Source organism: Opisthocomus hoazin, chromosome 1 (genome assembly GCF_030867145.1).
Source record: "Opisthocomus hoazin isolate bOpiHoa1 chromosome 1, bOpiHoa1.hap1, whole genome shotgun sequence".
Classification (NCBI taxonomy): Eukaryota; Metazoa; Chordata; class Aves; order Opisthocomiformes; family Opisthocomidae; genus Opisthocomus; species Opisthocomus hoazin.
The window spans coordinates 152,437,428-152,464,701 of record NC_134414.1 but is presented as its reverse complement, the minus strand read 5'-3'; the positions used below and the strand labels follow the sequence as shown (position 1 = coordinate 152,464,701).

The 27,274-nt window shown below is 36.3% G+C and overlaps 1 protein-coding gene across 7 annotated transcripts in view; it reads left to right on the top strand.

Annotated features, from left to right (window-relative positions):
- The window catches only part of CCDC91 (coiled-coil domain containing 91), a 166,403-nt gene that overhangs the window by 91,804 nt on the left and 47,325 nt on the right, over positions 1 to 27,274 (top strand). For all 7 annotated transcript variants that reach the window (XR_012766080.1, XR_012766079.1, XM_075441969.1 and 4 more), the window contains exons 9-12: positions 11,538 to 11,630; positions 11,812 to 11,880; positions 14,126 to 14,302; positions 26,572 to 26,685. Coding sequence is in view for 5 of the 7 variants with exons in the window: in XM_075441969.1 (XP_075298084.1) it covers positions 11,538 to 11,630; positions 11,812 to 11,880; positions 14,126 to 14,302; positions 26,572 to 26,685 (453 nt within the window). In the remaining 2 variants the exon portion in view is untranslated. The remainder of the gene's footprint in view (positions 1 to 11,537; positions 11,631 to 11,811; positions 11,881 to 14,125; positions 14,303 to 26,571; positions 26,686 to 27,274) is intronic.

Here is a 27,274-nt window from a genome sequence, read left to right as displayed (position 1 = left end):
GAGCTGGCAGTATCAGTTACTATTCAGTTACTGCCCAGAGATGCCAAGTATTTCTATATCTACCCTTTTCTCAGTCCATTAATGTCACTTGTCTTGAATATCCGATCTCAAAGGTTCCCAAGGTCTGGAGCTTATGGGTCCCCTTCCCTCTTTCCTGGAATGTGTTGAAAGGACCGGTTTTCTCAATGAAATCGATGATGACTGTAATGGATGCTTCCTGGAGAACAATCTTTAGGGCTGCTATTCTTTTCAAGGAAATACACTCTCATATCAACATTTCAAGAAGCAAACCAGGCATTCTCATGGCATATTCAGGGGCACAGGGTCATGGTGCCCTTCATCAATGAACAGGGCAATGAGAACTCTTATCCTCTATGCCAGGAATCAGCAACATCATATAGTGAATATTTAGGAAAGTAACATATGTCAGTTGTACGTTTGTAGCATTTAAGGATATCAGAGAAAATGTCATCGGAAAACACATGTCAGTTGATTACAAGTTGGAAAATAAAAAATTTCATCCTTAGCTTTTTCTGAGACACAAACATATTTGATGTTGCCTCTTGAAAATGCCAATTTTGATCTTATGGTTTGACTTGTGATGTATGAAAACGCATACTGAAAACCATGATTAACAAACTTTTTAATAGGATTTTTTAATACTCAGAAAACGAAGCCACATGTAACATCAAGATAATGTAAGTGCTTCAGTATGGTCAGATATTGGTCATTGCTAGAAGTGAGATGCCACATAGGGTAAAACAATATGTATCTTGTAAAGTATGAATGTTAGAAGCAAAAACAATTAAAAACCCCCAAACAAAACCCCAAAACAAAGCAGACATCTGACATTAAAATTTATCTCTCTGTGAGATTACTGACAAATTTAGATCACAGTTCTACCTTCTTTAGTAAGCGCTAACAATCTTTCATGACAAATGAGACATGGAAAAGGTCTACAGGCTATGCATACTTCGATTTTTAGGGAGAAAGAGCAGCAATTTTTTATACATGTGTAAGTTAATGAAATAGGTCTCATACTTACGGAGAAGTATTGTTTCGAAACGTCACTGAGACTTTGTAACTAAGATATTGCCTGGGCTGGGTGCTGGAAGCAGCTAGCAGAGGCAGGTATCACTGGCAATAGTCTGCTGTTCTGTACCACAGTATGTGGAATAGAGTGACTCTCAGCTTTCCCTGTTCTAAAATGTTTGATTAGAAACATCGAAGTGTGTTTTTCTTCTGGAAATAGAGAAGACATAGAGACTCAGTTACTTTACAAGGCATGGACCATAAAAGGCACCATAAAAAGACAGACTAAGTAAGCATCTATTATTTAGAAGTATTTACTATGTAGGACCAGGATATTCTAAGGAATTTTCTCATTTAGGTTGCGAGACCATGAACGTGATAGTATAAAAGGAATGACCTGTTTTCACTGGAAGCCCAGAAATGATGAAGTATCAGAAGTTTCTCTCACTGTTCAAAATAGATGGTTTTAAAAATGTAGACTATATTGAGGTAGATTTTTATATTCTTTTTAAAACAGTCAATGATCTGTGTATTAAGGTAAAATAAATTCTTAAATACCTACAGCAAATCACTTCTTTTTTGTCAGAAAACATTTTCCCTCTATTTATTTACCTTGCACTTTTCTTTCCTTACCTTTTGTGGGGAGAAGTGAGCAAGAGGCCGTGTGGTGCTTTGCTGCCGCCTGGGGCTAAACCGCAACAGTGGCACACAAAAAGGAAAGAACTCAGTTAAATGCTTCCTCTGCACTTTAACAAATTGATATTTTTCATGATAATTTTATGTGAAGCTATGAAACAAAACTCTCATTTGTAGATGCAACAGCATTTAAGATAAGTAGAGTTAGCCCCATGTCCTTAGTTCTTTTTCCACTCTACTTTATCGTGATGTTGGCTGTCATTTGTATGACAAATAGTAGTTAAAAATCTCTCGAATGGGGCACCAAGTCTCGTGCCTTTTTTTGGAGACACACTCAGAAAATTACAGATTCAGCTTCAATTTGAAAACAGTTTGCTGAAAGGTCAATCAGAGTAGAAGTCCCATTTGATAGAACTCTGTTTTTTGAATTGTATGATGCTTCCAAGAACAGCTTGTGGACACGCAGAAGACTGGTGTGACAATAGTAATGAGCTGCTGGAATGTGATTTGTGCCTTGCCTTCTCCAGTATTTGGATGATACATTTTGATGTGTTTTGCATAGCCTTCTGTGAAGAGTACCAGTAAGTCCCCTGACAATTCCTAAAATGTCAAATGTGAGTAGTACTTCTCTTGTATAGCAAGTGATTGTTTGTTTGCCAGAGAAAATATTTATTTCATTCAACAACTTAGTTTCAGAGTCAGGAAATATAATTTTCTATTGTTTCAAATCTTGTGTTCATATCTACTCATAATGTGCAGCATGTTTCTATAATAATGCTTTATTTTATGAACTTTGATTATTTATTTTTTCCCCTCTTGTAAACAAAAGAGGTTCTGTGTTTTTCCCATCTAATGGTAGTAATTGTGAAATCTGTTTAATGCCTGATCTCAAAGGGAGCATATGCAAACTAGATTCTTAGAGAATTTTGTATATTTGCATTTTAGGAGACATTAGCCAATTTTTGCAGTGACAGTGGTAGGTACTTGAATAATACTGAAGACTTGAAAAAAAATGAAGAATGCAGTGGATGTAACCTTTCTGGTTCATTAGTTCCAAATGTGATAGGTTTGGAAGTTCTTGAGAGTGTTTATCATGTCCCCTTTTTTGGGTGTTTCCTTTCAGTTCTCAGAATCTTGCAGCTGCTGCTGGGGGAATAACTGTTAAATGAAGTACTTCCTATCAGTCATTCCTATTATGTTTTCGCCTAATTCACTTTGCACCTTTCCTCTCATCCTCAAACACAGTTCATCTAGACGTGTCTTATGAGGTCTGCTGCTCTTCTGCCAAAAGCGAAGTTAGAATAAAGAAGTTCTGAGAAAGTCTCTGGTAGTTACTGGTTATGTAAAGGAGGGAAAAAAAAAAAGTATTTATTAGAATCCTGTCGTCAACTGGAGTCATTTATTCCTAAATTCATAATATCTCCATGATTTCTGCAGAGACAATTAGAGTGAAAAGATCAAGAATCAGCTGTTCCTGTGCTGAGAAAGCCTTTTTTTGTTTGGGTTTTTTTTTTTTCCCTTAAATCCTGAAAAAGACTGATTTATCCTCGCTCTGCGTTTTCGTTTTGTATGTGTTGACTTTGTATCCAGTATTGCTTAATATTTACATCCCAAAGTACAAGTTACGTTGCTAAGATCCAAAGGCATATCTATTTTTTTGAAAAAATGTAGATCTTTAATGGAGTTTTTTTAACTTCATTTGAATCTGCCCGCTATCGCAAGCTAGTTAAAGGCTGATTTTGCACTCCCTTTGCACTTTTAATTCAGCCAGGATACTCTCAGAGTCTCAACGAAAAATCCTATTTGAATATTGCATTTGCTTCCTTGGATTTGTCAAGTTCCACTTGAAAGTGGATCTGTAGTGTGATTTTTGCTTTCTGCCTCTTGCTTATGTAACAAGTTTCCTTAAAATCTTCATTACTTGTTATGAATTTGTATCAACTCTTGTCCATACTGAACAACTAAGTAATACAGTATGATTTTTCTCCTCAACTATTTTTCAATCAGCTCTTGTTGAAAAAAATTTTTTTCCTTCCTTCTGCTATCTTCCATTACTCAACATTTTTCTGTTTATGTTGCTCGTATTTGGGGAGTTAATTTCCTTTTCTTTTTTCTGATATATGGAGCAATTCCGTGAGAAGTCATACAGGCTAGGAAATTAATTAGATCACAAAACCAGAAGGGCTAACGACTACTTTTTTCATATTTTTACTGAGGTTCCTTATCTCTGTATCCTTAGGACCTTGAAGTTTGTGGGTTTTTTAGTGGTCTCTATTACTATGTATGCTTTCTGAGAGAAGTATTTTCACTATGAAATGATTTTGGATAGCTTCTTACTTTATAAACAATAAAGCATATATGCAGCAAAATGTTTTAAGTTTAATTTCAGTCTCTGATGTGCCTCAAATTATACAGTTTGCGTACTGTCTGTATACTGCTGGATGGAACTCTAAGGAGGAGTATAGTTATAGTTATTTCATTACTGCTATTATAATTTTTCTGTATATTTTCTTTATATTTTAATTGTTTTAACTTTTCTGGTTTAATAATGTTTTGCTGATTCCTGAGCATTCTCTTTGAAAGGTTTTGCTGCTTTGTTAGCCACTTGGACCTCAAACTGGCAAAAAGATACAGTTCAACCATGCAGTAATAAATTATAATTTGAGGAAGTGGAAATATGTAACAGATGTTGGAATTCTTCAGACCGATTTTCCACCTTCCGCTGCCAAACACTCAGATGCCACAGATAGTGAGGACAGTGTAGGAAACCAGTTATGATTACCAGATCTTGTCATTTGACTTAGGGATAGTTTAGCAGCCATGAAGAAAAGATGCAGTATGAAAGAATATGCTGTTAAATATAGCTAGGCTTTCTACAGGAGCAGAAAACTATTACTGGTGTTTTATTAAGGTTGCCTTTTTCCTCAGGATAATATTTTGAATAGGATGTAGAAATGGACATGTTTTGATAACATTACAAAATCATGATGCTGTAACTGTGTATTTTTATAATGTCACCTCCCTCTCACACAGAGATAATGTTTCCCATGACCTACTGTTAGATTCCTTCATAAGAGTCAGAAATTAAAGTAGAACTTTGTGGGTTAAGAAGGTTTCTCGTTAAAATACGTGAACAAATTTGAATTGGTGAATTCTTGAAAAGCCCCAAATGGTGGTTTATTTCTCCTTCTGATGAATGAAGTACTGAAACATTTACTACACGTTTCTGAAGATAAGATCTCGAGGGACAGGGATTGTTCTGTGTCTGTACAATGTGGTTTCATTAGGTTAAAAAATTCAGTAGATTTTTGTTACAAGAAAAAATGGTGGTTCACTGAGGGTGAATTAGACAAACGTATGTCTTAATACAGTTTTTCAGAATGATGCCATTAAAAGAAGGCTTCAAGTGCCATTTCAAGTGTGAAAATTTTTTCCTCAGATGAAGGATCTATTACAGTGTGAAATGTCATTGTTTTGTTGCAGTGATGCTACAAATAATGCAAGCTCTTTTTTCTGTTTAGTGTTAGAATATTCAGGTTAGCTTTGGTTGTTCTGTGATGTTGTCTGCTGTTTTGTATTTGAATGATTAGCTAACTGAATAGTTCTACATAAGCTATGAATAGCAGCTAACAAAATTTATTTATCCATACTGAATTTGGTGATCCATGCATGATGACTTAGTACTGTGAAGGAACAAGTCTGCGGAAATATAGATTAGATGCCTATTATTTACAGCAAAAGGATTACATCCTCATTTGTGGATGAAATCCTGTACTTATTTCCTTTTAAATAAAACAGTACAGGGCCCAGGAAGAAACTATCTATATTTTTAAAAAGCATTTCAGTTCATGCAAGACAGCCTATATTCTGTTTTTCTTTAAATTTTGCAGTTTAGGATTAACAGGAATGTGCAAGGAATTATAACCCTACTAAATCAGAGTTATTAACAGCTTTAACACAGCATTTTAGTTGTAAAATAGCTCATATCCTGCATTATTTCATTCACTCCATGAATTATTATAATATATACTATTTAATCCTTCCAAAGATGCTTACCTGAAAGAAAAATGTCATGATTCCTCAGAAATAAATTTAATATATAAAATAACAAAAGAGACTTGACTAGTTGCTATTGTGATTAAAGCTGTTTACAATATCTTCTGTGACTCACATTCCAGGAAAAAAAGAAAGATTTTTTGATTTCTTTTTTACAGGAATCAAGAAAAACCACAGGACCTCTGTATTTATATTTGAATCTACATCAAACAATTTTCGTTTGGAACCATTGCCTAGAGAACTTCTTGCAGGGAGGAAAACATTATAACCTATTTTTGAATGTCTTTTGTTTTCAGCTGATTTTCAGAAAACACTTCTTGACCCTCTCTTGCTACTTTCCAAAGAGTAGGGTAGAAATACTAATATTTCTCTCCACTTCGGAATACCACTTTTCTAAAATGCTTGGAGTTTTTTCTTTTATTGGAAAACACTTTCTTGTGTCTCATTGGGCCATTTTGTCTCACTACAGTTTGGTCTGCAGAATTTTGACACATCAGAATTTTACACTCTTAACCCTATATTCCCTGTCTAAGGAATAAAAGGAAGCAAATTACAGCTTTGTCAGAAAGAGGGCTATGTAAGGGTGCTGGGCTATGGAAATTAGTTCAGGCAAAGTGATGCATTAAAGAGCTGTACTGTTTGTTGTAGCTAACATAAAGGTTTTTAGATCTGGCAGAGTATCTCTGCGTAGTGTTCTACTGTATACTCTGCCTTATAGATAACGTGCACAATGTGAGTGTGCAGCCTAGCAAATGTACTGGCTGAATACTTTCTTGTTGCACTGAAGTGGAGTTTTCACTTGAGATTTATTTTGGCCTCACACTGATTCATCGACCATATTTTCAGTTCAGGACGGTTTTTTTTCTGTTTTGGTTTTTTTTTTTTTTTTTTTTTTAAGATTATCTGTAGCCATAGCTTTTCATCAGTTTCTCGTTTTGCAGTTTAGTCCAAAGAGTCAGTAAGGTATATACGTGTAATGACAGCTGGATAATTGGATTCAAAGACTTAGCATGTTTAGAATTTTCTTACCTGTTTTCTGGTTCTTGGATTGTTGATTAATAAAGGAACCCCTCACTGCAACTTCCATTTCAAAACTTCATGGGCACTGTCTTGCAGTCTACACAGGGTAGGTGTTTTTTCTGAAAGTAAGGCTTCATAAGTCTCCATCATAAATTTCACACGAAAATTGGAATACACGACTATTTTTCATAGGACGGTTAGGTCTGATGAACTCATTAGCCTACTTACAAGAGGCTGGTCACTCTTTTTTTGAATGCTTTTATTAGATTTACTTGGTGAAGCATGGTCTCCTTCTCTGGAGATATTCAAGACCTGCCTGGACAAGGTCCTCTACTGCCTACTGTAGGCAGGAGGGTTGGACTAGATGACCCACAGAGGTTCCTTCCAACCCCTACCATTCTGTGATTCTGTGATTCTGTGACAATATTCTCTTGACAGGTTCAATTACCAGGAGACCTCCAACTTTGATGTTCAAATAAGCCTAAGAGAAACTGGCCTCTGTAATGCTTGGGAATCAAAATTCAGTGTATACATAGCTCAGAGTGGTGCCTCAAGTCTCAACACTCTTCCTTTGTTCCTTTAATACTGTCTAATAGAGAGAGGAACATGTCCATAATTCTTACCTATGGAAACTGGAAATGCTAAATGAGATTCATTCAGCTCTCATCCTTTCTATAGCTTTTATTCCTGTTGAGAAGGGGAGGGGGTTATAAGTTTGCTTAGTTGTAGGCATTTATCTCTCTGTATATGATCTTTAATTCAGCAGTGCCCTGTATTGTTAAGAGACCTTTGCTATAGCTGAACAAAAATCTGCAAGCCAAGTAAATGAACTTAAAACATCCTGTTATTTCCTGTTAGATGAAAATACAAGAGCACTTAAAAGGTCTCAAATGTATGAATGCTGAAGTGAAACTGTCACCTTTTATGTTTTTAACCTTCAACTCCCTTTAATAACTTCATCTGAAAGACCAACTGAGGAAGCACTGACTGTACGTAAAGTTCATTGTGGCCATTTAGTACCAAGGTCATTCTGCATATGCCTAGAAAATTAACTTCTGCTTAGAAGGTATATGTATTATTTTTAAATCTGAATTACCAAGCTAGTTGCCCTTATTGAAAGACTAGTTTCAGAGGGATTACAGTAGCTTGCTGCGCAGAAACATTTAAGCTATGAGCTTGGAGTTCTATTCATACGTTTATTAATCATTTCCTTTGCATTGCTGCTTTTTTCAAAGTCTGTCAGAATGCTGTCATTGTACAGAAATCGCTAAAATTTCCTCCATAGCTCTCTGTAGCATAAAAGAGGGAATGCACAGAATCCTTTACTATCCATAACTTCCCAAATTTTCTGCTCAAATGTTATGCATAATATAAAAACACCTCAATATCTGAGTATGCCTTTGAAAGATCTGTGCTTCTGTAAAAAGGAATTCAGATGGCAAGGTGATGCATTCTTTTCTATAAAATGGATTAATAATACCACTGAATTCACTTTACATCATTTGAAGAAGTACAGCTTTCAAGGAGATTCCATGGCTCCGTATGAGGGCTAATAACTGCTGTGAAAAACTAGAAGTTCTTGAAAAGTAATCAAATTGCTTAAGAATTACATGCGGAATGGAAGCTTTCATCCTTCTTGTTATATCTCTGCTAACCATGCGATATTTCAGGGAGAAGCTGTTCACATACTATTTTATTCTGCTTTGTCTGTTTCCTGTTACTTATTTCTTTTAATATAATTTATGTAATTTAATAGCCGAAGGTATGTTTCTCTCTGAAAAAGAAAACTATTTGGTGAAATATAAATTCTAAAGCCAAATAAACAGTTCTTCAAGGTATTTCTTGAGGACTGGGACAAGAGAATTTGCGCTACTGGGTTGCATGGACAGCTCTTGCAACATTTGTGATGGTATATGAACCTTTGGAAGTTCAGATATGAAGTAGCCATTTATGGAAGGATTATTCCACGTGAATAAACATTAAAATTATAATAGGAAGGGACATGCCAAGCTCTTCACAAGAGGCTTACAATCTTGAAATTATGAATTTTACATTTCCATGAGAAATGGGGATGCTGTGTAATGTATAAGAAGTTGCACTGAAATATGCCAGAAGACAGTAGATTTTATTCTGAAAGCATTCTAAATGTGCTTACAAATCGTTACCCCTAGTATCTCGGAAAATAGGAACTAGTGTGTTTTTATATACAGATACAATTTGTAATACAGTTCTTACTGAATGTTTATGAATTCCGTAAAACTCAAAATGCAATACCATATAGATTTTCTAACCTGCCAAGGAAATAGGAAATCCTAAGCTCAATTAAAGTAATCATACTGTAAATGGCAGTCACAGCACACATTAATGGTAATTTTTTACTTACTAGGCAAACTTTTCTGTAGTTAAAGTGGCAAGCAAAAAAGTATATTGTATTTTAAAGATTGCCCTTTCTGCTTCCAAAAGATGCAAACTGGTTTCTGTTATACTGCTGTCTATATTTCCGGTTGTTTGGTGTGCTGTAACTCCATGGAACTGATATGTCCAGGTGTTGTTAAACTCCTTATTACTGTAACAGCCAACTGGAATAACATTTTCTTGTTTTGTACCAAGAGTTGATCTCTGGATTTAGTTGTGTGCTCTTCTTTGCAATGAAGGAGGTACGTTTTTGCTTCAGAGCTGTATTAAAGATCAGAACTTCTCAGGTTTCCACGTGATAGAATAAGTTTTGGTCCTGATGTCTCTGTTTTTCAGGATTCTAGATCTACCACGGGTTTATGGAAAGTAAACTGCTGTGTAGTGAGGTGGGCATTGTGCAGAAGGCTGTTGTCATGAAAGTATTTCATCTGCAGAGAGAACAGACATTAGTTCTCTCCATTGGCTATGTATACATGTGCTATATTGTATTAATACAAATGTCTGCGTTTTTTCAGGACTTCCAGGATGGGCTTGAATGTCGTCTTATACATATATGCAAAATGAAATTTCTAAAACTGCCCTGAAGTTTAAAGGCTAAAAATTGTAGTCCCATGGAGAATGTTGTAAAATACATCTGGTAACTGGCACATTATGGCAGCTTGAAATATGCATACACAGTCCACATATCTAACCTAGAAATCTGATGGTCAGGGTCAAACTGGAATTAAATGCCTGCAACTCTTACACTAGGAATTCTAATCTTGCTGAACAAGTTGACTGCCATTCTGTTGTAAGCTCTCCTTAGAAAGTCCCTGACTGAAGCAAATAAAATTTAAGCCTTTTAACTGACATTAGTAAACTTTGATTTGTGGCATATGTCTGATAAAATATTTGTAAATGTTCTGTCTTCTATTGTGTCATTCTTTCAAATGAAAGTGAAGTAACAGATTTGTAGTCTGTGCACTCAGTCAAGTGAAGAGTCATGGAAATCATTTAACTAGAAAAATCCGTTTATTGTTTCACATTTGAGTTACAGGGGAAAAAAATAATTTCTATAAGTGCCCTGATAGTTAAAGGTAATGTCTGAAAATACTGAGTCCACAAGAAAAATTAGTTACACATCATTAAGTATAACCATGATGTGCATTTCACCACTCCTTCCACAGGTGTTTTCCATTAGAATATGTCTGCTCCATTCAGACCTATTTTAAGTAAATTCACAAGGAAATGCCTCTTTACATGTTTATCCTGGAAGGGCAGATAGGTGTTTTATTTTATAAAACAGTCTAGAAGTTTTCTATTCTATTCTTCAGATGAAAAAATATTTTTCAGAACATAGTATTGCAGTTTGGTAATGTATTTCTAGCTTCCATTAGAGGCATTTATAATTAAAACATAATAAAATTCATGACACAGAAATGACTGTTTCTTAGAAATACTGTTGAGAGGGGTATTTGCCTGCATAAGCATTTGCGTAAAAATTTTATGTTCATTATATACCCTTTTATTAATATAAAACTCCACTGTTACACTTTTGGTGAGCTTGTAAAATATTATTATGTATTGATACTAGACTTTTAAGGTTATAATGCATCATCCCTTAAATAACATGTTAAAAATGTGTACTGGTTTGCTAGCAATTATCTCATGACAAATACCTGACATCAATAGTTTCCAGTAATAATTTTTAGGTTTGGAAAGCAGCTTAGCTCTTACAGACAAACCTCACGTCTTTCAAACAGTTTACTTGGCTTAGTGAAAAACAGATAAATGGGTTGGGTTGTGACTGAGAATGGTGACAGTTTATACATCTACATATGGACAACTTGGTTGCTTTATTTCAGTGTTCATTTTCTCCTTGAAAAAAAGTTTTGGATTCCAAGAAAATCAGAAGAAACCCATATTCTGTTTTGCTGTCATTTTGTGGCTTTCAAAGTTCATGCTGTCACAAATGGTTGAAAAAAATACATTTGCTTTCTGCCCTCTGTATGTATAACTGAGAAGTAGTTAAATCATTTAAATAATTAGAACAATTTAAATTCTGCAGCTGTTTAAATGAAATCTTTAAAGTGTGGTGTTACAAAATCTGTAAAGACGGTCTAAGTAAGTGTTGCTTTTATATAGTGGGGTTTTTTTTCAACTTCTTTCCTAGTACTCTTCAGACTGAGAGGAAATATTAGATAATCATGAAGCTAAACATTTCTTATTATTGTAATTTTTTTTTCTTGTCGTGAAAGCAATTAAGGGAGTGCTGTATATGTCATTTAACTGAATCTACGTTCTAAGTCATTTTATAAGTAACTGACTTGCGTGGGTTCTCTTTGTCTGTTTTACTAGCAGACTGTGGTTACAATAATATCAATGTTTTCTCCCAATAGCACCAGCGACTCCTTGACATTTTGGAAGTAGAGAAGGAAGCGTTATCAGAAAAGATAGAAGAAGCTTTGATGCAGCAGTCGAAGAAACACAAGGTATTGCTTTTATTTGCAAGAAAAACGGGGTCTGATCTTAATCATGGAGTTCGTTGGGAATGATCCTGTCACAGTCATTGACAGGAAGAGGAAGCTTTGTCAAGCACTTTTTTCTTTTTGAAATTATTTTTAGCCGCTCCTCTATTGCGAATTGCAGTTTAATTTTTCATAACTTTTACAGGAAGCACTTGACAAATGTTTGGATGAAGAAAGACAAAGAAGTAAGGAGGCTGTGGCAGCTGCTGCACAGGTATCTCTTGTTAAGTAGTAGACGTGCAATGTGGATTCCATGTGTGTCGTTACTATTGTCAAGTTCAGCAACTCGTTGTTTCATAATTAAATTGGTCAAACTCTGTGTTCTCATCTGTGTTTAAAATATGCTAGTTCTATAAATCATGAATATATCTGCTGTATTATAGGTGTATATATATATATATGTATTTTATATATATATATATTTGTATATATAGAGGGCTGGAGCACCTCTCCTACAAGGACAGGCTAGGAGAGTTGGGGCTGTTCAGCCTGGAGAAGAGAAGGCTCCGGGGTGACCTTAGAGCAGCCTTCCAGTACCTGAAGGGGGCCTACATGAAGGATGGAGAGGGACTTCTCACAAGGGTGTGTAGTGATAGGACAAGGGGGAATGGCTGTAAACTAAAAGAGGGTAGATTTAGATTAGATATTAGGAAGAAATTCTTCACCATGAGGGTGGTGAGGCACTGGAACAGGTTGTCCAGAGAAGCTGTGGCTGCCCCCTCCCTGGCAGTGCTCAAAGCCAGGTTGGATGGAGCTCTGAGCAACCTGGTCTGGTGGAAGCTGTCCCTGCTCGTGGTAGGGGGTTTGGAACCAGATGATCTTTAAGGTCCCTTCCAACCCTTACCATTCTATGATTCTGTTATATGCCTTTATACAGATAGTCCAGGTAACTTCTATCTAAGATAGCCTCTGAATTAGTTCATAACAAGAAGCCACAATATTACACTTGAGTTGTTGGTGTTACCTAAATATCTTGTTTCATGGTCTTTTAGTCAACAACAGCAATACATCTGGATTTGAAGAGCTAGGTGGCAGGGTCCACTGGTGATCTTAATAAGACAATTAGCAGTGTCTTATTTAACTTTTGTTAAATATGGTCATTTTCAGTGAGGGCAGAACTATTTTATAGATTGTATAAAAATTTGGACATTTTAACAGATTTTCAATTATTTTATTTACATTGCTATTTAACTATAAGTGAACATTCACATTTTAAAATAAGATTTCTTCAGTCTATTTTGTTATTAAGTGCATTGTGGTTAGGACAGTAATTTTGTAAATGTTAAGCTATCTCCCATTTCTAATACTGATCTAGAATCCGGTACAAAATTTCAGTTGCATGTAATGATCTGGGAAAACTAGTGATGTATGTTACCTAGCACAGTTGGTTAGGCTGTATTATCGTTTCCTGTATATCTTCATATGTTCTGTATTTACATTAGCTGAGCACCTCTCTGAATATTATTCATTAATACAAGAAACATCTGTTACAGGGTTGATATCTAGGGGAAAATGTGTATATAATCAAATATCTTTAATTAATAGTGCATTTTTTAATTTACATTTTTATTATATTTCATAAATATCTAAAAAAAAATAAAGTCCCAGCAAATTGCAAGAAATAGCTTTATTTGTAAGCGTAGGTATTTGAGGAAGCCAGTATTTTTTCCCATTTATAACTTCACTTGACCAGTTCCATAATCGCCACCAAAGGGCATTGATGTGACCTGTAAGCTTATTAAATTGGGGGGTGTGTGGATGTGGTTTGTCAGCCCGTATTCATTTATTTTCAACTTCAGCCCACCGTTACTTATTTGTAGATATTTTGCAATGATTATCTTGCTGATAAATATGTTTGTGTGGCTCAGCATGTGTATAGCTATCCTTGTTACTTCAAATGCAGTGTGTGCCTTCTGATAATTTCACGTAATGGTTGAATATAAACATTTAAAAAAAAAAAGATGAAACAGTAGTTCTTGTAGAATGCATAGCTAAGGAGCTTTGGGAGGGAAGATGCATGTTTAAAGTGTGCATTGGTGCGCTCAGATTGTTTTGGAAATTTAGACACTTGTAAAGAAGAGCAGGAATATCTCATCGTGGGGACATCAAGCAGTGCAGGGAGGCCCGTGATGTGCCTACTCTTACATGGTTTCTGCTGCATGTCTTTTGTGTTGGCATTAAGCAAACTAGTTATGATATATTGTGTTTTCAGTAGGTCGGAATTTAAGATCCTTGCTCGTAACCTTCTTTTTCTTTCTCTAACTACAAAGTCACTGTCCAGTGGTAATACCTGCTTGGTAGCACCTTAAGATAAATTTAAGCCTATAGTTCAGTAACTGAAAATATTCTCATCCCATATCTTGTCAGCTCATAGGTCTCATTACAAGTAGTAATACGTAAGAGTTAGGCACTCATGTTTGGTATTTTGGTCATTTATTTGTGCTTGATTTGTTTCAAAGGCTGAAAAAGAAGTAGTGCAGGAGGCTGTTCTGAAAGCAGTAGAGGAGGAGAGAAGAAACATGGAGAAGGTTCATGCAGAAGAGAGAAAAATGTGGGAAGCAGAATGTGACAGACATAAAGAGAAGATTGCCCAGGCTGTTTGGGAAGCCATGCAGGAGCAAAGAAAGCATAATCAAGTTAGTATATTTTACCATACCATGGACCTGCTTTGTGTATTTCATTTTTGCTTTTGATTGTCTTCCTAATGTTGTGTTAGATTTTCTCATGACGTGTCATTCACCATTGCACCTAGTTGATACTTGCAATGCACAGAGATCTTGTTAGTTTATCTTCATCTAAACTGTATAGAGAGAAGCTGGCACATTCATAACAAATTTACTGTGACCTTTTCAGATATGTATATTGAGGCCCTTTGAGTGCCTGCTTTTGTCCACTGACTTCAAAAGGAGCCCAAGATGACTAGCTCGGATACCGGCGTTTATGTTGTGTACAGTTTAGATTACTTTTTTTATACCTGTGGAAAAGATGTTACATTTGTTCTTTATTATGCTGAAATTCCATTGTCTCTCTCAGTAAAAAGATATTTTTCTAAGGCAAAAAATAGAATAGGTACAAAATAAAGACACCCAGTAATGTTTCTAGAGTTACTTTTTAGATAGGTGCTTCTATAATTGTACATCACTTAACAGAAGATCCTAACATAGCTTTTAACAATTGTAGGAATTACAAATTAAATATGTTATAATAGCCATTAAATTACTTTTCCAACAGTTGGTTTTTGTAGTCTCTGATGCTGGAAATATTTGGGGGAACAGTCTAAATTCACTGATTTCTTGGTGGCGTACTTCAGTGTTGTAGTCTGAAGAATTTTAAACAAGATACATTTCATTTGGGTGTTGAAATTTGGTAATACTATATTTTTTGTCTCCTAAATAACAACAACAAAAAAAGACCTTTTAGAATTTGAATTAAAATAGCGTATCACAGAAGTTTAAAAATCAGCTCTTTGGAAATACACCCCATTTCCCTTTCCAGCTTTAAACAGAATTGTTAACCTCATACTTAATCAATTACACAAAAAGTTGTTTTTTGAATTCTAAACCATTATTATACTCTATATTGCTTACAGTTCTAGTGGAAATAGAATGATTTTACTTTGTATATACCTTGTTTACTTCTTTTGAATGTAAAGGTATGAAGTGGTAAGTTGTCAGTTTTCAGTTTTACTAGACTGATAAGCCTTCAGGCACTCAAACTCTTCTTTACAACAAAAAGCTAAGCAGCTGACTTCAAAGCTAAAGTCAATCTGAGAACAACTGCATAGGGTTTAGTTAAATGCAAATCATTTAGACTACCCAGAATGAGAACTGGCACCAGTGGTGTAAAGGCTCTGTTAGTGGAAGGGAGAGCAATAAAATAGTTTTTTACTCCAGCAGAGAATAAGATTCAGCAATTTTATAGCTTGTGGAACATGAAGAGTTTAATAGGAGGACGACTATGGTAATGAAGTTTGAGGAGAGTTTTGATGAATCCTGAAGATTTTTGGTGAAGGAGCCCCATAGCTGAATGCATGAGGTCGGCCAGGGTTCTATATTTATGGATTTGGGGAGCATGTATAATGTCCCAGGGGTGGGAGAGAGGAGGATTAAGTTGGCTTAATGACTTGAGGTAGATTTACCTTCCCTATGGAGTGTTCTGCCAGTTTCTTCTTGTTGTTGATGCTGCCTTTGAAGTTGTCACAGGACAGGATTATAGTAAAAGTAGTTTAATACTGATGGATGTATTCCTTCAGACAAAGTCTTAAATATACTGATATGTCAATGCTTTTCTGAGGAAGCAATTCAAGCCTTTCAAAAGGACAGGTTTTTCAGCTAGTTGATGAAGTAGCTGATAGTGTTGGAGTATCTAGTGATGTACTTGTTGTGACAATGAGTAGCACTGAGGTATTGGAGAATGGTGTGATTAATTCTCCTGTAAATATCTTGCCTATAATGTAGTCATGTGGCCTTAGTTAATTCCATCTTTTTTAATGCTGAATAACTCTGACAACTTTGATACTAACAGGAATAATTTATTCAGTTATAATGTATGATGATTTCTCCAGTGTGTTAGGTTCATTTTTCAAATAAATTAAGGAAAATGCAGATTTTTCTTAAGATTTCCAAAATTCTCTCACATAAACGTATAGTATATTTAAAGTTACACTCTTTATTCTCTGCTTAATGAGTACAAATTTGTTGAGGAGGAATGACTTTCATGTAGAAATTTGTTTCTTGCAGAAATTTTCACTAGTTACCTCTGCCGCAAACTCCCTCTTTTAGGCCATTGCTGTTATAAACATACAACATATGCTAAAATTGTCTGTCTGACACCAGAAGAAGTCCTGCAGAGCTGATGTGCCGACTCATAGCCTATGTATTGTGTGAGATATGTTTTTGGTTTAGCAATGAGAAAGACTTGTGACTACAGGCAGTTTGTGTGCGGGTGTTATTTTTTCTGGATAGAGCCTTTCACTCAGAATTGGTTTTTTGTTTACAGTTTTTTGCTATGAAAATTTCTCTTTTGAGAGCTATAACTGCATGATTGACTTTCCTGCAATTATTGTTTAGACAACATAATCTGTCATCTCTGTAATGGCCAAAAGTAAAGCATACAGTCTTCCCTCATTTAATTCTTTATGCTGTGCTGTATAATTCTTCATGCTTCCTGCTTCAGATTTGTCACCTGATACTATTATTATGTTTTATATCAAGGAATGAAACAACTGAGTGTAGTTGAATGTAAGTGAACACACAAAATAGTCTTTTGATATCAGACATATAAAAAGAGCTTTAACAGCAGTACTTTTATTTCAAGAAAGAGAACTTTCATTCTAACACATTATTTTGGAACATAATACTAGGAAAGAGAAGCCTGACTTCTTTTAACAAAAACTCTCTTCTTGTAGTTTATCGTCTTCAGTTTATCACAAGAGGAAGGAGATTTTTATATTTATCTTTTTCTCTTTTAGTCTTGTATCACACTAGTAATTGTCATAGAAACCTAGTTAAAATTTAATTTTATTCTGCTCTAAGTTGATTTGAATGGATTTGCTTTACTGATTTGAACTAAAACAAAGAAATTATGCATAGTAGTGAAAAGAAGGATTTTTCCTTCACTAACACTGTAAGTCAGCAAAATTGAACGAGAAAGGTCAGAAAGTGTCAGTGTAGTCTTCTCCATATAGGTGAGGCAGAATGGCTTTTGGTCATGACACTCATAAGTAACTCTAGGAATAATTAATGGAAAAATTTGAAGACAATCAAAATTTTATCGTTTTCTTTGAGATCCAAACCCACTTTATGATCTAGTGGTTTAAATACATTTTGGTCTATGTCAGAGTTGAATGAGAACAAAATAGAAGCATTGCCAGAGAAAAATTCTGGGCTTAGGGACAGTTTAATAAATAACTCATGATTAATATCAAATAATTTGTTACCAAACATGAAACAACAGAGTAAAGATAAACTTACAATGAAAGTAGGAACAGACATACTGAGTTAATGTTTCAGCTTAATGGAGCAACCTTGACATATCTGTCTTCTCTTTTTTTGAAAGAAATTAAAGGATTAAAGTAACATGAGTATTGCATTTGTTTACATGAAAGCTTTGACTGTTCCAGTGACTTGGGGTCTTTAGTTAAAGACATGGGATTTTTAATTAGATTTAAGACGTTGTTCTTTGAAGCCTTATAACCATTTACCAAGGAAATGGTAAAAGTTTTCTAGAGCACTGTCTGGAGAGATTGTAAAGTATTAGAAGTCCAAAAGACTCCTTTTGGTTGAGACTGGCAGCATCTTCATGTTTTACACACGTGTTATCCAGGTGCTTAGTGATTTTATAAAAGAAATTTTGGTTTTTTTCATTCAGAAGAGGATTCTTAGTTTTAGGGAGGGTGCGATTGCATTTTAAATCAGGGAGAATAAACTCTTCTTGAAATAAGTGAGTAGTCTTTTGATTAAAGATAATGTTCATTTGCACAGTAACCTCTTGATCCTTTTACAACGCATTGAAAAGTCGTTACAGATGAGAAACTCATATATTCAGCAGGCTAGATGTATCCTGGCATGTCTCCAGTGGTTTTTTTTCTATTTTTGATACATTGTATGGCATTTTTTACAGTGGCAACTTCCCGGCAAGAGAGTTTTATATGTCTGGTAGTTGTCAGTGTTGAGAGGACTGCTTGGTGAAATTCCTCTGCCAAAATGTTTTTTTCTGTAACACTTATTTCAGTAAAGAAGTGGGTGCCCTCTAGATAAGGAGAAACTAGAACAGGTAATTTGGTTGAAGCAGAAGCTTTTCCCCCAGAATTCAAAATTGCAGTGAAGCTCCTGGGGTACAACTATAAACTTCAGTGAAAAAACAATGGGCAGTGCTCTCCATTGTCATCTTTCCTCTTATTTTTGCTCCTAGAAAAAGACTAAAATCCAAAAATTCTTAGGGGATGTAGGATGGTGAGATCCATACAGTTTTGGATAAAATAGAAGGATGATGTATTGTATTTATAACTAGTAGGCAATGCGGAGTAGCTGTAACAGTAGCTACCATAGCTAGAACACTATCATTCACAGAGCTCTCTGCATGGTACTTGTTATCATTTTACAAAGCTAAATATTCAATTACATTAGTGAGGTGAAATCAGAGAGGCAGAGAAGTAGCAAAAAAAGCTAAAGAGATTTTATGCACCACAATCCTTGTTTGAAAGAAAATTCGTTAAAAGCAAAATGAAAGCTGGCAGCTGCTGGAAATTTAGGTCTGTGTCATAGTTTGAAATTAATAACTTTTCTAAAACACTTGAAGCAAAGAATCACCTTTGTCATCTCCTGAAGGCTTGAATTTAAAATACCGTGTGTAATCTACTGTAGTTTACCCTGATTCTCAAGGGAAAAAGAGCCTGAGTTCATCATTGCCATTATCCACACAGCGGATACATTAGAGACTCAAGTGTTCTAAAGGCTGCAAATAATCAGGAAAAAAAGCCTTTAATTTATGAAAAGAACTAGCATAAACTTTGCTTCCTCTTGGACAAGAGCAAAAGAACTAAGGCAAAATGATCTTACCAATGGGAAAGTATTTCAGGAAAATGAAGGCTGCAGTGTTTCATTCAGCCAAAGCACAACTGAGAGATATGAAATAAAAATATTCTTGCAAGAACAGTTAACTAAAAGGCTTATGGAAGAAAAATGTGAACTTTCCAATAGCCTTTGGTGATTAAATCTCTAAGCATTCAAGACAATTGAATATGTTCACCCTCCTGAGGGTTCATGTGTTTATGTTTTTCCATGAGTTTATGAATAACAGCACATGCTGTTGCTTAGAAGGTAAAAGCAAAATGCCTACAGCACACGTCTGAATGTCTTAAAGGTTTCCACACCCAGTCATATGTAAGTGAACAAAAGATCTATAAGTGAAAACATGAGGGCATTGGCTGTATAAAGAACTGACTTTTGTGTCTTCTCTACTATTGCTTAACTTAACTTTTAAATTTTTGTTGAAAAATATTGTCTAAATAGTTTTCTTCATTGCCCTGTATTTGAGAATGTTGGAAGAACTAATAAATAAAAGTTTTGTCTAAAAAATAATTTCCCGGTCTAGCTTTCAGTCAGATTTATTAGCTGTAGAATAGCCCTTTCTTAGCCTTGTAAAAAAACCTTCTTTTTTTTTTTTTAAGGTGTCAGATCAGTAGGTGCATAACAAATATTTTGGAGGATAGTAGGAGGAAAAAACGAAAATATGTGGGGTTTATACATTTGTTACCTTTGTATTGTCCAGTCAGACTACTCTTGCAGATAGGTTCCCCAACATATCTTTTTTAGTTGTCAAAACTATGGGATTTTGTTTATTCGCACCACAGTTTCTTTACCTTAAAAAACAGTGGACACTAAGTGCAAGGGCATGCCCCTTTTCTGATTTTGAAATCTGTGAAAGAATTTTGTATTGTGAATCTACTTATCTGTATTTTCTTCAGTTTTATACACAGCAGTTTTCAGGGTTGTCCTTGCAGGACATTTCTCACTTGATCTCCTGTAATCTCTTTCTATCCTATCTGTTCATGTCTTTCATACAAACACTTTCTCCTCAACTGCTTATGTGTAAACACGCATTCAACTGCTATGCCCATGACAATGGTGCAGAAATCTGTTTCTTCTGCCACTTTAAGTGATGTGCTACATGGTATTATTATATTCCCTACAACTTTATTATGAAATCATCATGCTATTTTTAAGGTAGAGCTGTTTTCCAATGGTCTGTGCCTCCTGTAACCTGCAGAACTTGCATCTTGTTTCTGTGTGATGCAACAGGTGATGTGGTAATTTTAGCAAGGTAGGAGATAGGCTAGTTTGGGAACCCATCTCTTGTGGAGCGGCAAGATACTACTGGATAGCTGCTTGGCAGCAGTTTTCTGTGGTAATCCATGATATTATTGGGGGTGCTGGTTGACAAGAAGCTCAACATGACCCAGCAATGTGTGCTTGCAGCCCAGAAGGCCAACTATATCCCCAGCTGCATCAAAAGAAGCATGACCAGCAGGTTGAGGGAGGTGATTCTATTCTTCTGCTCTGGTGAAACCCCACCTCGAGTCCTGTGTCCAGCTCTGGAGCCCTCAGCACAGGAAAGACATGGACCTGTGGGAGGAGGGCCACAGAAATGATCAGAGGGATGGAACACCTCTCCTAATGAAGAAAGGCTGAGAGAGTTGAGGTCATTCAGCCTGGAAAAGAGAATGCTTCAGGGTGACCTTATAGCAGCCTTCCAGTACCTGAAGGGGGCCTACAAGAGAGCTGGAGAGGGCTTTTTACAAGGGCCTGTAGTGATAGGAAAAGGGGTAATGGCTTTAAGCTGGAAGAGTATAGGTTCAGGTTAGATATAACAAGGAAATTCTTTACTAGGAGGGTGGTGAGACACTGGAACAAGATGCCCAGAGAAGCTGTGGATGCCTCGTCCCTGGCAGTGTTCAAGGCCAGGTTGGATGGGGCTTTGAACAGCCTGGTCTAGTGGAAGGCATCCCTGCCCATGGCAGGGGGAGTTGGAACTAGGTAATCTATAAAGTCCCTTCCAACCCAAACCATTCTGTGACTCTATGATTATGCTTCTTTAGCAGAATCAGGAACTATTGCCTCCCTAGGTTTAGACAGTTGCTGTATGCTTTGTGTGCAAGATTGCCTCTTAGCTCATAGTGAATGCAGAAGCCTAGCTCACTTCTACATCCATGCCCACTTTGAGTGCTATTTCTGTCTACACTAAAAACACTGATAAATGTCTTTGATATCACTTTATGAATGCATCGCTATTCCTTGAAGTTCAGTAGGTCTCTTAGTCTTTCTTTTCTTCTTTCCCACTCTCAAAATACTTTCCGGTACCTTCAACACCAACCGTGTTGCTTGTTACTCAGGCCTGTATCATGGTTTTGTTTGAGATCTAATTGTAAATGTAAATGTAATTGTTTACATGTTGCTGGCATCACATCTGTAAGAGATGACTTCTATCTAACAACATAGGTACAATTTTCATATAAGCTCCCACTTTTCCTGTATTTTTATTAATGCATCTTTTTTTTCTGTCCTAACAATTATGGTTTATCCTTACAGAATACTGCTGTAATGATCACTTTCTAGCCAGTTACTTTGGGCTTTCTGTCACTCTGTTAAATAGGTGATAAACGTTTTTTGTCTCTGCTTCAGAGTTTCTTTTGTCTCTTTCTCATCATTATTCACTCTATTTGTAGTATTTGTTACTAGGAGACCGACTTTTACCTATAAAATGTTCATGATATTGGCATTACTTTCCCTTCTTTTGTGATGTTTTTGTACTTGGAAGGATTTCCACGTGACAAGTAATATTAATTTAATTTCCTTAAATACATCCTCAAAACACAGTTCTGGGCTCCCCAGTTCAAGAAAGATGAGGAGTTACTGGAGAGAGTCCAGTGGAGGGCTGCGAGGATGGTGAGGGGACTGGGGCATCTCTCCTCTGAGGAGAGGCTGAGGGAGCTGGGCTTGTTCAGCCTGAAGAAGAGAAGGCTGCGAGGGGACCTTATAAATGCTTATAAGTATCTGAAGGGTGGGTGTCAGGAGGACGGGGCCAGACTCTTTTCAGTGGTGCCCAGTGACAGGACAAGGGGCAGCGGGCACAAACTAACGCATAGGAAGTTCCGTCTGAACACGAGGAATAACTTCCCTCTGAGGGTGACGGAGCCCTGGCCCAGGCTGCCCAGGGAGGTTGTGGATTCTCCTTCTCTGGAGATATTCAAGACCCGCCTGGACAAGGTCCTGTGCAGCCTGCTGTAGGTGACCCTGCTTCGGCAGGGGGGTTGGACGAGATGACCCCCAGAGGTCCCTTCCAACCCCGAACATTCTGTGATTCTGTGAAAACTCTTCTCATCTGTGATATACAAAGCATTGAGTGTGTTGTTGGGGTTACAAAATAGTTTCTATTTATGACTATTTCATTGTCTGTTTGTTGTTTGTGTTATCTTATACATAGGTTAGAGGATCCTATGGGGAAGGCAGAGTTTGAAATACTCCACTTATTCTGTGTTTCTGAAGTAGCCAGCAAAATGGCATATTTGGCATTGCAATTCCAGGAAACACTTTTTTAGAGCTGGTAGGATTTAGATCAGTCGGGAGAGTGTTAATGTTTGGAAGAATAAAGATGTTTTTTCAGTAACAGACTTGGACTATCATGACATTGCTGTTCATGTTCAACATCTTGTAGATTCATACAAAAAGTTGGTAGGGTTTATTCTCAATATCATGATTCCTACCGAAATAGGCTATTGATAATATAGTGTCACGTAGTGTGCTGGAGAACGACTTGCTCTTCAAGGGACAGCTTCTTCAATTTTGGTTGTCTTTATTGTTCAGCTTTCAGTGGAGTGTTTGCTCACATTTCTCTCAAGAGGTTATCCAACCAATGCTTTCAGTTTCACTGTCTTCTTGTTTTTCCACCTTCTTGCAGAAACATTAGTGTGTCCAGTGTTTATGGAGACCGTGGTGATTCCAGAAAAACACGGAAAAGAATTTGTCATTTAAAAAAAAATGTTGTATATTCTTGAGTGTGTGAAGAAGCACACAACTTAGTAGCACTGAGTGGAAAGAGTTCCTTGCCATTAGATCAGTGTATTCTTCGCATGCTTGCAAAGTCTGGAAAATGAGTAGGCTACTGCATGCAGACGTTAACCATGTCTGATTTCAGAAGTCGTTTGTAATAGTTTATAACCACAGACATTATAATTTAAGGGTTACTATTTTCTGAAAAGCCACTAACATTGCAATTTGTGGTAGCATTCCTAGATAAAATTCAGTACTGCCACCTGATCCTTGTGTGGAAACAAAAGAACTGTCCTGTAAAATTGCAAACCATTATATGGCTTCCATCTCTTTTTTTTTTCTTTTTTAAATACTGAGTGGAGTTCTCTGGTATATACAGTACACTGTTTTTTCATTCTTCCTGCAGATACAGATATTGTGATTACATGATTGTGATTCTTAATATATGGTTGATTATGATTTGTCAATTGAGTACTTGAATAACTTATTTTTTTTATTAGGTATTCCAGTCTTCTAACTGGTGTCAAGCCACATGTACATGAAGTCCTGTAAAGAAGCTATGTGATTATAACGTAGTGCTCCAGCCTCTGATCAGATATTTTTTAAAAAAAAGAGGGGTGGGGGGAAGAGTTGCACATGAAGTGCAATTTGTGGAGTGCTCTTCCTCATGAAGACCACCAGAGATGGTGGCTCAACCACTTCACTGGGCAGCCTGTTCCAATGCTTCACAACCCTTTCAGTAAAAACAATTTTCCTAATAGGCAATCTAGCAAGGTGGGTGTTGGTCCATTCTCCCAAGCAACTAGCAATAGCATGGGAGGAAATGGCCTCAAGTTGTGCTAGAGGAAGTTTAGATTGGATATTAGGAAAAATTTCTTTACTATGAAATCTGGAGGTAATACATCTCTGGAGGTATGTAGAAGACATGTAGACATGGCGCTTAGGGACATGGTTTAGTGGTGGACTTGGCAGTCTTGGGTTAACTGTGGGGCTTGATGATCTTAAGGGTCTTTTCCAATCTAAATGATTCTATGAATGATGCATCATATCTGATAGTGTAGCATATAGCAAAAGAAAATTTGAACTTGGTTTAGATCTTTGGTCCCTGGCCAGCAGAGATCTGTGGGAGAAAAAAAAAGAAAATTAAAAAAAAAAAAAAGAAAAAAAAAGAAAAACCAAAGAATGGACCAACCTTCCCCACTCCCATGAATTCAAGTTGTAAATATGTATCATAAAATGTCTGTATTACTCTGCAGTCAAGCAAACCTACAGATCAATATTTTCAGCACCTGCTAGTAACACAGTGTTACATCTAATTAGTGAACAGTAAGAAGGAAGACTGTCCATGCATATTTAATTTTCATTTTCAAGATGTTTTGGTAAAATAATAATCATATATGTGAATAAGTATACTATAAGTCCTCATGTGTTCCTTTTTAAACAGTTGGTTTTTTCCATTATTTCTATTTTTATTTTTTAATATTTTTTCCATGTCTGCAATCCTTTTGAGTTTTGTGAAAGTCTGCACTTATGGGGAAATTGAGATTCTTCTTTTCCATGTGCTGCCCTGTAAACACTCCCTCAGAGCGGCTGCAGCATGGCCTCAATGCCTATCTGTTTTTCTTACCCATTTGTTTTATTATGCACTGGATTCTCGGCTCAGCTATCTCTGTGGTGCATGGCTGTGATGCAGTAACAGGGGAGGTGAATTTTGGCCCATAGAAAAAAACAATTTAACAACATTATTTACAGTTCCTATGAATATTGCAACAGTTATCAGTTTTTTTCCTGCAATTTTCATGCATGTATGTTTGAGAGACTGTGGAGCTTCTTGCAAACGAAACCCAACCCTTTTTTTTTTCCTGAAGAAGTAATATTTCTGAATAGCTATAAAGAATACAAAGACGCTATATTTTTATTCTTTAAAAAGAAAAATAAATTTCATCCTATGAAATTCTGATTACAGCTTACTGTTTGTGCTAAATGTGAATGCACTAAGTAAGCTTGGTGATACCGTCAATAGAAGTTTGTGTCACAAATCTGTGCTTCATTCTGCAGGTGCACCACTAGTGTTGGTGCTATTTCCACTTTTGAGTATCTAGCACAAAAGCATAGGAATTGCAAAGGCCACTAGCTGATTTCTGAGACACTCTTGGTCTCCCTCTCAGTCTCCCCTCCAAAGCATTTAACATTTTGTGATTATTTTTGCTGGATGTTTTGTAGTTTTCTGAAAATGTCGCATATTTATATAGTTTGTTTTAAGGAATCTCATTTTCCTGAATTTTGGAAACAAAACACTTGGCTAAATAATGTTATTATTTCTTTCGTGAATGGCTTTGGGAAGCTGGAACTTAAGTGTATGGACATTGACTTTGGTCCAGGAAGTTGTCTCATGAGCTGTTAGCTTACACAGATAAGGAGGTGACAGAGGTGTGTTAAGAAGTGGCTCCTGGCTTTCTCTACTACAATGCATTTCTAGCACCGAATCAGATTTGATGTAGGCTAATGCTAATTTGGGGAGTGGTGTGGGTGGGTGTCCATTGTTGCTTTCGTTGATGTGTACAGAATGACCCTGGCATTTCCCGAGATTTGGAAACAAACTTATTGTCATTAGGACTCTGATTATTGTGATGTTAGAACAGCTGTTATGTAAGTTCTGAACAGTCACGCAATATGGAGAAAAGGAGGCTGAGGGGCCATGTCATTGCTCTCCATGGCTTCCTGAGGAGGGGACGTGGAGAGGGAGGTGCTGAGATCTGCTCCCTTGGATCCAATGCCAGGACATGTGGGAATGGTTTCAAGCTGCCCCAGGGGAGGTTCAGACTGGACATCAGGAAGCATTTCTTTACCGAGAGGGTGGTCAGACACTAGAACAGGCTTCCTAGAGAGGTGGTGGATGCCCCAAGCCTGTCAGTGTTTAAGAGGCATTTGGACCATGCGCTTAATGATTTGCTTTAACTTTTGATCAGCCCTGAAGTGCTCAGGCAGTTGGACTAGGTGATCATTGTAGGTGTCTTCCAACTGGAACTGTTCTATTCTATTTTATTAATAGCAACTACTACATCCCTTCTTCTGTTAGAATGTAGTACCTGTATTGCTTTTCTTCTGCTCTCAGGGAACATTTTGTATCTATTAACACAGCTTTAAAGCGATTATTTCACTCTTCTTTAGGCCCTTTAGTGATCAAACTACTGAATTTATAAATTTTTGTAAAGATATTGCATACATTTAGGATAACTATCACTGAGAAAGGAGTGTGGTCATGATAAAATTTTAGTAGGAAGGAAAGGGATGACCTGTATTACATTTGTGAAATACTTTTAATATTTACACTTATATGTTTTCCTTTTAAAAAGGAAATTGTCAAGGAAGCATTGATGGAGGAGCAAAAACGAAGTGAAAAGGCAATCGAAGAAGCAGTGAAAAGGACAAGAGAGGAACTGATGGAATATATAAAAGAGCAGAAAAGGGTGAGTTACCAGTGGCTAATGGGTTTGACTTCATGCAGTGAGAAATTGGTGAAGTTTATTACTCCTGAAACCTGTCTTAAGCTGCACAGGAAAACAGAATTAGGAGTTATGTCTTGAGGTGTGTCACTTCTTTTTTTCAAATAATTTGTTGCTATGATATATTTCTTCATGTGTATTTACAGAATTTTAATTTCATCACAAGCCAAAAAGCAGAAATAAATACATTGGTTGAAATTTACAATATTTCTTATTGCAGCAACTTAAACTTGGGGCACAAATGCAGTCTCAAATTCAAATTGTGATCTGTGTTTGGTTCATTGAAAGCATCCCAGTATCAATAACAGGTGCTATTTTATGTTCACAAATTGACTTTATTGTGCAGTTTACATGCACTGGAAGGTCACTAACATAACAGCCTGAAAACGTATTGGTATTTTATTAAGCATGATTTATAGCCAGTGCAGTGGTCTTGTTATGAAATGCTGTAATGTTCTGAAACTTGGTTTCAGGTATTCTGTTAATGCTGTATGCTTGCAGTTTAATGCTTGTGTATAAACAGTAAAAGGTAACTTAAAAGACAGTTTGATTT